General features: G+C 43.2%; 1 protein-coding gene across 1 annotated transcript in view; it reads left to right on the plus strand.

Annotated features, from left to right (window-relative positions):
* The window catches only part of eda2r (ectodysplasin A2 receptor), a 71,106-nt gene that overhangs the window by 43,184 nt on the left and 14,833 nt on the right, over positions 1-13,089 (plus strand). The window contains exons 6-8 of the mRNA XM_073057892.1: positions 1,947-2,111; positions 4,450-4,590; positions 8,030-8,129. Of these exons, the coding sequence (XP_072913993.1) occupies positions 1,947-2,111; positions 4,450-4,590; positions 8,030-8,129 (406 nt within the window). The remainder of the gene's footprint in view (positions 1-1,946; positions 2,112-4,449; positions 4,591-8,029; positions 8,130-13,089) is intronic.

The following is a 13,089-nucleotide window of genomic DNA, read 5'->3' on the forward strand; positions in this document are numbered from 1 at the left end:
ATGCACTAGTGAAGTTTAAGAGACTACCTGACAGGTATATGGAGGAATTTAAGGTGGGGAGTTATATGGGAGGCAGGGTTTGAGGGTTGGCACAACATTGTGGGCCGAAGGGCCTGTAATGTGCTGTACTATTCTATGTTCTATGGTCTATGTTCAAACAACACGCTAGTGAACCTCAGCTGCACCCTCTTCAAAGCCAACACATCCTGCCTGTAATGCAGTGACAAGAATTGTACTCCATCAGTGTTGCACAGAATTAAAAATCAGTGTCGAGTTTGTTATATGCAGAAGTACGTGTATGCATAGGTGCACTGAAAAATGATCTTGCAGCGGCCTCACATGCACATAGCATCATATAAGCAGCATTCACAAGAAAACATACATTGGACACAAATTATACACTTTCACAACACAATTCGCATAGTTCATCATAAGTGTCATCACAGGTAGATAGTCATAAAGAAAGCTTTTGGCATATTGGCCTTGGTATATTGAGTACAGGATTTGGGATGTTATGTTGAAGTTGTGCAAGATGTCGGTGAAGCCTGATTTGGAGTATTGTAGGATAAATTGGTCACCTACCTACAAGAAAGGTATAGAGAAAATTCACAAGGATGTTGCAGGGACTAGAGGACCTGACTTATAAGGAGAGATTGAGTAGGTGAGAACTTTATTCCCTAGGACGTAAAAGATTAAGGGGAGATTTGAAAGAGGGAAACAAAATTATGAAGGGTGTAGATAGGGTGAAGGCAAGCAGGCTTTTTCCAGAGTTTGGGTGAGACTTTAGAGGTCATGGGTTAAGGGTGAAAGGTGTAATGCTTTGGGGGAACATGAAGGGAAACAACTTCACTCAAAGAGTGAATTGAGTGTGGAATGGACTGCTAGCGCAAGTGGTGGATGTCGTCTTGATTTCAAGGTTTAAGAGAAGTTTGGGTATGTGAAGGATGGGAGGGGTATGGTCAAAATGCAGGTCAACGAGACTAGGCAGTTTAAATGCTTCCACATAGACTACGTGTTTCGAAAGGCCTTTCTTTGTGCTATAGTTTTCCATGACACTCTTGACTCTATACCAATTAGAATGAAAGTGCATTGTAGTGCTAAGTGATTAAAGTGGTCATAATGTTTCTCTACTGACTGGGAATTAATCCCAATTTTAGGTTCTAAAATGGGTGCCATAGTAGCATAGCGGTTAGCAGAACACCACCACAGCTTGGGGCATTGGAGTTCAGAGTTCATTTCTGACACAGTCTGTAAGAAGTTTGTATGTCCTTCCATGAAACGTATGTTTCTTCCGGATGCCCTGGATTCCTTCCACAGTCGAAAGACGAACCAGTTAGTAGGTTAATTGGTCATTGTAAGTTGTCCTATGATTAGACTGGGGTTAATAGGTGGGTTACTGGGTGATGTGGCTCATTGGGTCAGAAGGGCATGTTCCATAATGTATTTCAAAATAAATAAATAACATAAAATATGATGGAAGCTGGCTTTAAAATAATCCTGGTCAATAATTCACCTTTGGATGAAGTAGTGTGGTGATGTGTTAGTCCATGCAGAACAAGGAATTCCCCAGTTCTTGCTGTACTGACGGTTACACTTTGAACTGGAAAACACCTCTGTCCTTTCAGTGAACTAATAAAAGTAGAATGCAAGTGTTGCATGCAAGTTTATCTGACAGCATTGAGGAGCGAGTGCAGGATCACAATGTTATGCTATGTCTGTACTTAAGTTGTGAATGCTGCATTCTCCAAGTGCTGGGGTGTACCTGGAAAGGGTCCAGCGTGCCAGCAATGTACCCCTGCGATTTCATGGACAGCAGCTGATCAGCAAAGTCATGGAAGTTTGGTGAACTGCTTGTTATCTGTGCTGGGATGGATCTTCAACCCAAGAATAGAATGTCTGCATTGCGCAGGAGTTTTACGGCATCCTCTTCCTCTGTTGCTTCCCAGGTACCTCCAGAACAAATGTGGTGAGGGTTCTGAGCTCTGCCTCTCCCCCATATGACACTGCCCTCGTTGCTGTGATCTGCAGTGCCCTGACGACAGTCCTACTGGCTGCGCTACTTCTCTGTTTCATCTACTGCCGACGGTTGATTGCAGAAAAGCAGAGCAATGGTAACTTAAAGTTTTATTGGTCTCACATATATTGAAACATCCAGTGCAGTGCATAATTTGCATCAATGACCAACACAGTCTGAGGACATGCTGGGGGCAGCCTGCATGTATGCTTTTGGCACTAAATAATGTGCCCATTACTCATTAACCCTAAGCCACATGTCTTTGGAATGTGGGCAGAAACAATGCAACCTGAGGAAACCCACATGTCACAGAGAGAACGTGCAAATTCCTTACAGACAGTGAAGGGAATTGAACTGCAATTGCTGGCACTGTGAAGTGTTACAGTAACCACTGTGCTGTCATGTTCGCTTGTCCTGCTAGGTAGAGTCATAGAGCACTACAGAGTGGAAACAGACCCTTCGGCCCATTCAGTCCAGGCCAGCCTCATGTTCTGCCTAGTCCCACTTACCTGCACCCAAACCATATTCCTCCAAACCCCTCTCATCCATGTAGCTTTCCAAACTCCTCCTAATTGTTGCAGTTGAACTCTACCACTGGCAGCTCATTCCACACTCACACCACCCTCTGAGTGAAGAACTTCCTGCACAGATTCCCTTTAAATATTTCACTCTTCACCCTAAACCTCTGGCCTCTAGTTTTAGTCTCACCCTACCAGAGGGGACAAAGCCTGCATGCTTTCAATCTATCTATTTACCTCATAATTTTGAATGTCACTATCAAATCTCCCATCATTCTCCTATGCTCCAAGGGGGAAAATTGAGTCCTAACCAATCATACTTTCTCTGTAACTCAGGTCATCAAGTCCCAGTACATCTTTGTAAATTTTCTCTGTGCTCTTTCCAGTTGATACTTTTCCTCTATGACAGAATCGCAAGCAATACTCCAAATTCAGCCTCACCAAAATCTTCTGCAACATCAACATAACATCCCAACTCGTATACTTAATGCCCAAATTTATGAAGGCTAATGCACCGAAAACTCTCTTTTACACGTTCATCTTCCTGTGAAGTTACTGTCAATGAATTATGGATCTGTCTTCCCAGGTCCCTTTATTCTACGGCACTCATCAGTGCCCTACCATTCACAATGTTGGTTCTACCCTGGTTTGTCCTCCCAAAGTGTAAAACCTCACTCTTGCCTGGATTAAATTCATGTTATCAAGTCCCGGTAACATCTTTGTAAATTTTCTCTCTACTACTTTGAGGTTATTGATATCTTTGCTGTGGATTGGTGACCAGATCTACACACAATAATCCAAATTTAGACTCACCAACTTATGTAACTTAAAAATAACATTCCAACTCCTGTTAGAGCAACAGTCTCAAAAACACAAGAAAAGTAGGCTATCATCCCTCAACCCTGCTCAGCAGTTTAATATTTGGCTGAGCATGGTAGCCTTAACTCCTTTGCCCTCAATTTCTTATTCTTTCAGATATTTAATTATCTCTTCCTTAAGTATTTCTTAAGATCTGGCCAGATTACTACTCTCAGTGGCAGAGAATTCCAGAGACCCACTACCTTCTGAGAGAATAAATTTCTAAAGACCTTAGTTTTAATGCTGAATTGCGTGCTTTTCCTCATCAGACACTGATACCTAATTCTAATATGTTCATTCCGGTGACAGTGATGTAGCTGATTCCTGTTTCCAGCATTTACAGTGCAGAATATATCAGAGAGACGAGATTATTTGTCACATGTACGTTGAAACATAGTGAAATGTGTAGTTTGCATCGGTGACCAACACAGTCCGAGGATGCACGAGGAAATCTGCAGATGCTGGAAATTCCAACAACACGCACAAAATGCTGGTGGAACACAGCAGGCCAGGCAGCATCTATAGGAGAAGCACTGTCGACGTTTCGGGGTGAGATGGGGACAGCCTGAAAATGTTGCCGTGCTTCTGGTACCAACTTACTAACTCTAACGCATTTGGAATGTGGGGGGAGAACTGGAGCACTTGGGGGAAACCCACGGGTCGGGGGAGAACATGTAAACTTACTACAAACAGCGGCAGAAATTCAATTGGTACATTAAAACGCTATTCTGGCCACTGCATAGCCATGCCGACCCATTGCACTCTTTATATTTTAGTCTTCTTTTCAGCCGCTTTTTTGGACAGAGCAGCCACTACAATTGAAATTTTCTCATTACCTATAAAGCAATTAGAACTGTCCAGCTGTGGAGAAAGTAATTTTATAAATGAGGTGGTCTTCTCCTATGAAGTGCATTGAACCCTTCTATTAAGTTTAATGAGTTTAATGTAATGTTAAAGAAACACTTTTCTTCTGATGACGTATATTGGAATTTTAGCTAGATGCATCTATGTCACTGTCCTTCCTCAACAAAGTTCATTCACTCACACTTCTTCTTGTAGGACTTCAGAGGCCCCCCATGCATGAGCGAGCCAGAGTGGAGTCTTTGTCTTCTGAGGGACAGTTGGGTAACACAAGCACTGAAGGATTGGTGAAGTACTGTCAGAATGCCGATGCTGTGAATAATTCGCTACAATCTCCCGGTAAGAGAAGCCCATTATGAAAACTGTGACTGCAATGGCATAAAAGCTGACACTATATCATTGTAGGGGAACACAGGGATGAGCAATAAGTGCTGGCTTTACCAATGAGCCCAAATCCAACGCTCAAAAGAAAAACAATAGTAGAGTTTAAGGTTAGGTTACGACTTTGTGTTCACTAAAGTCAATGACTTTCCCATTTTCCTGCCACATTCCAGATCCCTTGATTTCCTTAGAGTTCAAGATGTATTAACCACTGTCTGGAATAAGTTCATGACAGTTTCCACAGCTTGTTGCTGTGGCAGGGTTCCCAACCTGGGGTCCATGGACCCCTTGCTTAATGGTGTTGGCCCATTAGGAAGGTTAGGAACCCATGCAGAGAATTCTAAAGATTCAGCATACTCAGAGTGTAGAAACTCCTTTTTAATTTCTGGCTCTAGAACTCTGCTCCCTGATTTTTCTCTCCACAGCAAAGATAATGATGTCTTGGCACCTACACTGTCAAACTTTCCTAGAATCTTGTGCGTTTCAACAAAATAATTTGTTAATATAAGTGTCAGTCAGGATACAAAAGATGCATGGAAATTCATACTGGATGAGACAGAACAACATTATGCAGTGGGTATTATGCTTGATATACCATTGGATATGTGCTTACATTTTGCACAACATGCAAACAAGAGAAATAATTTAACAGTAATTTGTGTCCAATGTGGATTGTTTCTTCATCTCTCAGCTGCTGGCTTGCACACAAGTAAATGTTGCAGTCAAGCTGTGCACAGCGTGCTCCTAATTGATAGAAAATGGTATGAATGAAGTCAATCTGCTTGTTAAAGGAAGTTGATTTTTCATCAGGTCATGAGAAAATCTCCTGCTGCTATATAACTTCATGGGGCCTTAATATTTATTGGAAGCTCAGTTTGACTTCAGATTCGATGGCTGGCAATTCTAGAACTGCAGTACAGTTCAGTACTATGCTAAAAGTTAAAAGTGAGGAGAAGTCTAATCTTTGGGGCTTCTAGCTCAAATGAAATGCATTCTCAGCTGAAGCAAACTGTATAAAGGATAGTTTGACATGGTGCTGAAGAGAGTACACTGTATCGTTTAGATGTAAGAATGGTAGGAGTTGTCTGAGGTGTAGAGTATGCCACTGCAAGACTAAATTCTTAGCTGTGTATCTAACTGAAAGAGAATTAGATCGGGTGGTCAGTTTACAGGCCATGAAAAATAAATCTCGAATATAGTGAGATTGGTATTTACATATGGATATGGAAATGTAAATCAAAACATATTTTAAAAGTTACACACACAAAATGCTGGAGGAACTCAGCAGGCCAGACAGAAGTTTCAGGCCAACACCCTTCGGCGGGACTGGAGAAAAAAAAGGAGTAGATTTAAAAGGTGAGGAGGGAAGAGAGAAACACAAGGTGAAGGGTGAAACTGTGAGGGAGAGAGATGAAGTAAAGAGCTGGGCAGTTGATTGGTGAAAGAGATGACTGGAGAAGGGGAGTCTGATAGAAGAGGACAGAAGGCCATGGAAGAAAGAAAAGGGGGGGAACACCAGAGGGAGGAGAACTTCCCACATAAGAGGGAAGCTTGAGAAATCAATGTTCATGCTATCAAGTTGGAGGCTACCCAGATGGAATATAAGCTGTTGTTCCTCCAACCTGAGCGTGGCCTCATTGCAACAGTAGAGGAGGCCGTGGGTTGAAGTATGGGAATGGCCTCCTCAACTGTTGTGATGCCGATTCCGATATGTCAATCCATAGCCTCCTCCACTGTCATGATGAGGCCATACTCAGGTAGAACAGCAACAGCAGTATATTTGGGAGTGAAGTGGAATATTGGCCTTGGTTGCAAGAACATGGAGAATGAAAATTGGAAAGTGTGTCAAAGTTTAAAGTGGTGTACCGGGGTGTGGCCACTGTCACATGCAAACAGCTACTTGGAGCCCCAGGTAAGAGCTGAGAGTACAGACTAGCGGAAAGGTGATTGATCTGCCCCAGAATAAACACAACAAGCCTCTTCACCAGAGGTACTACCGGTCCTTTGATGCCCCATACACCCCTGGGGAAATTACCTCTGGATAAATTAGCACATGTTTAAGACTGAGCTGCAGACTAATTTCTTCTCTCAGGGTTGTAAACCTTTCCTAAAGAGTTTAGGATGCCAAGCGATTGAGTATATTCACTGCAGAGGATTTGAGGGATAAGCAGGAAAGTAGAACAGAGATCAAAGATCCTACAAGTCGTGATTGTATTTGATTGTAGTGTGAACTTGAGGGGCAATATAGCCTACTCTTATTTTTTATGTTCTAAATGATAGAAATTCTTCCGCGTCTACAAAAACATACTTTGAACTAACATTGTTCTTCACATTTTTTTTGAGATAGAACACAGTAACTGGCCCTTCTGACCCAATGAGCTCGCAATTACACCATGTGACCAATTAACCTGTTAGGTTTTATGTAAAGCTTTGTGGAGATTAGATTTTAATACACATAATGTACAATGCATTATGAATTTATGATTATGAGCTAGGGCCTTTTGTGCAAAATTTGCAGTGTAATTTCTTTGGTATGAGATCTTAAAGTAGAAGTTTCCATTAGGATTGCCACTTAAAGCTGTGGTACTGCTTTGGTACAGACTTGGCCCAAAGTGGTAGGTTGCCATGGAGATGGGCAAAATGCACTCTAATTGAAAGTGGGATATTGGCTATCAATCGTAGAATTGTGGAATAATGCAGGATGAAACAGGCCTCTCGGCCCCTTTCATCTATACCAAGCTAGTCCCCATTTTCGTGCATTTAGACTGTATCCCTCTAAACCAGGGGTTCCAACTTGGGGTCCGTGGACCCCTCAGTTAATGGTAGGGGTCCTTGGCATAAGAAAGGGTTGGAAGCTCCTGCTCTAAACCTTCCCTATCCATGGATGGATTTTAAATGTCTTTGTTTTATCTACCTCAGGAAGAACGAAATCATCTCTTTGTCTCAGGGACTGGAAAAGGTCCTCCCATTTTTGCAGGAGAACTCTTCGGCCTTTAGTTGAAGCATGCTCTTTAGTTATTGGCTGTATCACTCATGTGCTTTAATGGTATAGTTTCATAATAGCAATGCACATTACTCCACATCATTGTAATTTACTGAGTAACTATTGTATGTACAATGGCTACCTTAATCATTCCCAAAGTACCTGCCAAATATAGCTCCACTTGGTCACTTTACAGATTTCTATTATGACATGCTTGAAAATATTACACTACAGGGTTGAATTTCTGGTCTGGATAATGATCAGTCTTTTAAAGAAAGAAATTTAGTAAGGAATGAGTAGCGTTTACTTTCTTCTCCAAATGAACTGCAACAAAGTTTGATTTACTGGTTACCAGGAGCAGATAAAACCAGTCATTTCACTTCCACAAGTCATTTTTGCTGTCCTTGTACTTAGGGCCAGCTGATGTGGTTCAGCCTGAAGATGCACCACTTACCTTGAGATCGTGTTTCGTGACCTATCTGTGTCCATCGGGATCGGATGACCAGGACAGAAGGTAAACTTGGTAACAAGGTACAAACAGGTGGTCATCTGGTGTGTGTAAGGAGCTGGGGGCCAGTGGTGATTATATTAACCACAGTGATTGGTGAAATATTAACTTAGTCTATGGAAGTGATTAGGTGGTGATAAATGGAATTTTGAAAACCTGATTTTCCCAATTAGAGCAGTAACACAATTAAATTTCTGTCAACATGTTTCCCAGGTTAATCGAATGCTAATCTTCCAGTGGTTTACTTATTTAGAGATACTGTGCAGAACAAACCTTCTGGCCCAGCAACCCATTTATTTAACCATAGCCTAATCACAGGACAGTTTACAATGACCAATTAACCTGTCATCTGGTATGTCATTTGACTGTGGGAGGAAACCAGAGCACCAGGAGGAAACCCATGTATATCACAAACTCATTACAGAGGAAGCTGGAATTGTACTCCGAACTTCGATGCCCTGAACTATAAAAGCATTATATTAACCACTACACTATTGTGGCACCCAGTATTGAGTTTGCCTTAATAAGTTATTCTATAAATAACTTGGATTAGTGATAACTACCTTTCAATGGATCTCGTTGTGCACAATGCTGTGGCGTAAAGAATCAAACAATTTGAAACCATGCCCTTTGGTCCAACTGGAGCATGCCGACCAAAGTGTTCATTGAAGCTAGTCCCATTTGCCAGCATTTGACCCATATCTCTTTAGCTCTTCTTATCTAATTAACTGTCCAAATGTATTTGTAATGCTTTTATTGAAATAAGAAATAAGAGCAGGAATAGCCCTTCTGGCCTGTCGAGCTTGCTCCACCATTCAATAAGATAATGGCTGATCTGTCCATGGACTCATCTCCACCTGCCTGCCTTTTCCCCATAACCCTTAATTACCAGTACCCTGTACAGATGTGGTATAACCTCCCTGCTTGTAAACTCAATCCCTCTGCAACATTCCATTTGCCTTCTTGATAGCCTCCTGTACCTGCAAACCAATCTTTTGTGATTCATGCACAAGCACTCCCAAGTCCCTCTGCACAGCAGCATGCTGCAATTTTTTACCATTTAAATAATAATCTGATCTTCCATTTTTCCTACCAAAGTGGATGACCTCGCATATACCAACATTGTACTGTATCTGCCAGACCCTTGGCCACTCACCTAGCCTATCCATATCTCCCTACAGACACTTTGCATCTTCCGCACAATTTGCTTTTCCACTCAATTTAGTGTCATCAGCAAACTTAGATACACTACACTCGGTCCCCTCTTCCACATCGTTATTGTATATTGTGAACAGTTGCAGGCCCAGCATCGACTCCTGCAGCACACCGCTCACCACTGATTGCCAACCAGAGTAACACCCATGTATCCCAACTCTCTGCTTTCTATTAGTTAACCAATCCTTTATCCATGCTAACTCTGTGCATCCTTATGGATAAGTCTTTTATGCTGCTCTTTATTGAACGCCTTCTGGAAATCCAAGTAAATAACGTCCATCTGTTCCCCTCTATCCACTGTGCTCGTTAGGTCCTCAAAGCTGACAGCTCATTCCAGATATGTACAACTCTCTGAAGAAATTACCTCTTAGCTCCCTTGTAAATTTTACCCCTCTCACCTTAAACCAATGTCCTCTAGTTTTTGGTCCTTTCCTTCGGAGAAAATGATTGTGTGCATTCACCCTTTCTATGCCCCTCATGATCTTATACACCTCCATAAAATCATACCTCTGTCTCCTTCGCTTCAAGGGATAAAGTCCTAACCTCTACCATCAGATTTCTGAATGGCTAATGAACCAGCCCATGAAAAGTACCTCACTATTTTTTGGCTCTCTTTTAGCACTATATATATTTGTATTTCTTGCTGTAAAGTATAGTTTTTCTTATGAATCGCACTGTACTAATGCTGCAAACAACAACTTTCACCACGGTGATATTGAACCTGATTCTGATTTTCGCTGGAGTCATGGCAACATCCTCGTCAACCTTTTCTGAACTCTTTCCATGATGTAATGATGTACTTTGAGCATGTGGCTTGGTATTCCGTATCATATAAATGTCCTCCACCAGAAGCTCTTGTGAGAGACTGATGGGAAACAAGAGGAGACCCAACACCAAGCATGGCAGTGTAGCGGTTAGTGCTTCGCTTTAGAGCGCCAGTGATCACCGAATGGGGTTCAATCCTCGCTGCTGTCTGTAAGGAGTATGTATGTTCTCTTCATGACCTCTTTGATTTCCTCCACATGCTCCCACTTCCTCCCGCTTTCCAAAGACCATATGGCAGGGTTAGTGAGTTCTGGGTGGCACCAGTGGCATGGCCACCCTTGCAGGCTGCCCAGCACAATCCTTGCTGATTTGATTTCTCTGTATAGTTCAACATTTCAATGTCCATTTGACAAATAAAGCTAATCCTCTCAACAGCTTCCTTATAAGCAACGGCACCTTGTTCTTCTCAGGTTGTGTACTTTAATGGGGTGGGGGGGGGAAGGGCTGGGATAGCAGTTCCCATTGGCAGGCATTCCTACCCCAGGAGTTCCATAGAAAATGGTCCATGAATAAGAGGGAGGAGCAGGATCCTTCACATGGATTATTGTTGGCAGTGAGATTCAGTCTGAGCCTGGAAGAGGATGGGGCAGGGAAAGTATAGGAATCCCTCTTTTGAAGGCAGGCAGAGGCTTGAGTGTACAGCTGCAAGCTCTACACAAGCACCAGTCTGTAACATCCTCTCACCCATTTTAAAGATTCAAGTTTACTTGTCACGTGTCTAACAAAACATGCAGTGAACTGTGCCATTGGCGTTAACAACCACCATGCATAAGGGTGTGCTGGGGGCAGCCTGCAAATGTTGCCACGCATTCCGATGCCAAATTAGCTTATCAACGTTGCTCAGCAGAACAAGGCCCAACACAGCAAGCAATAATGATGATGGCATCCGTTAGTCTTGCGAGACCATGGATCTGCGCCTGGAAAGTCTTGCATCTCCATTGTGCAGGTTATATGGAAGACTGGCAGTTGACCAAGCAGCAATTCTCCCCTCTCCACGCCACCCCTAGGGAAGGGCAAGGGAGCTTGGCACCAGTGACGTCACAGGAGTTGCCAGAGTGAGGCTGAAGACAACATCGGACTGCCTTATGGACTCCAGCTCCAGATTTGTCCTCAGGGTTTACTCCCAGAGCCTTTCCCATGAGTGGGTATGGCCACAAGGCAGCGGAGGTTTGAAATCAGAGTTTTCCCTCTCTTAGATGGACTGCCTTCCCAGGCTGACAAACTCCATCTACAGAAAGCAATAAAACAACAGCAGAACAGGGTATGTTCATCCCTCTCACCCACGCACACAGTCTTCTCACCCCAGGACAGGCTACCAGTCTCCAGCAGACTCAAACTTGGGTTCACTGACATTGGGTGTTGACTTTCCCAGTGGACTTGTAGAGATTCACGGACTCGGCTCCGTCCAATGGGCCTTGACCTCTGGACTTTCCGATTTGACCCTCGGGCCTCGATTCACTGAACACTAGGCATTAAACTCCAGTCTCACTGAGTCATGAACCGGGGGGGGGGGGGGTGGGGGGGGCATCAGAACTTACTTCTCTTGGCCATGAGAAACTCTGACTCTGGAACGCCGACCATTCACTAACCTCACGGGGCCTTTTTCTGCTCTCTGCTGGGCCAACAGAAGACATCTGACCGCAGATAAGCCATGTCAGCATCACTGGTCTTCGAGCATGGAGTGGAAACTTGGACTCTGTCTGACCTCTAATTCCCCCACAGACTTGTCCTTAAACCCTATCCTGAACACTAACTTCCCTCTCTGCCTCCAAAACCATCTTTATAAACCTGAAAAAAACAATTTAAAAACAACTACATCTGAGCTGCGACTTAGCGGAGGTCACAGCTTGGTGCCATTTTGAGGCTTTCTTTATTTGGTGCCTTCACACTGACCCCACAGGTTACAGTGTGATTTTTACCTGAAGATAGCTACATGAATGTAATTGACAGGGTCATATTCTGAAGAATTCTGTTTCTTCTATTTTGACTTAGTGCCCTACCAAGATTTATTTATGATTCTGAAGGCACCGAGCCAGATTGTGATGGGGTTCTATTGGTAAGGCCTCATGAAGAATGAGGTATAAATTTAAATGTTAGCTTTTGGAGGAAGGTAGGGAGCATTATGGCTAAGTACAGCCACTTCTCCACCATCCAGGACATGCCCCCTTCACACTGTTACCGTCAGGAATGAGATACGGAAGCCTGAAGGTGAACCCTCAGCATTTCAGGAACAGCTTCTTCCCCTCTACATTCTGATTTCTAAATGGACATTGAACCTATGAACATAAGAACAACCTAAGAAATAGGAGCAGGAATCGGCCATCCGGCCCGTCAAGCCTGCTCCGCCATTCAATAAGATCATGGCTGATCTTATCTCCACCTACCTGCCTTTTCCCCCAAAACACTTAATTCCCCTACTATGCAAAGATCTATCCAACCTTGTCTTAAATATATCTACCGAGGTAACCTTCACCGCTTCATTGGGCAGAGAATCCCACAGATTCACCACTCTGGGAAAAGCAGTTCCTCCTCATCTCCATGTTAAATCTACTCCCCTGAATCTTGAGGTTATGTCCCTTAGTTCTAGTCTCACCTACCAGTGGAAACAACTTTCCTGCCTCTATCTTACCTATCCCTTCCCTAATTTTATGTTTCAATAAAATCTCCTCTCATTCTTCTGAATTCCAGGGAGTACAGTCCTAGGCGACTCAATCTCTCCTCATAGTCTAAAGTCCCCTCATCTCTGGAATCAACCTGGTGAATCACCTCCAAAGCCAGTATATCCGTCCTCAAGTAAGGAGACCAGAACTGCACGTAGTACTCCAGGTGCGACCTCACAAGTACCCAGTACAGTTGTAGCATAACCTCCCTGCTCTTAAATTCAATCACTCTAGCAATGAAGGCCAACATTCTATTTGCCTTCTTG

This window comes from Hemitrygon akajei, chromosome 10, assembly GCF_048418815.1.
Source record: "Hemitrygon akajei chromosome 10, sHemAka1.3, whole genome shotgun sequence".
In the NCBI taxonomy this organism is placed as follows: Eukaryota; Metazoa; Chordata; class Chondrichthyes; order Myliobatiformes; family Dasyatidae; genus Hemitrygon; species Hemitrygon akajei.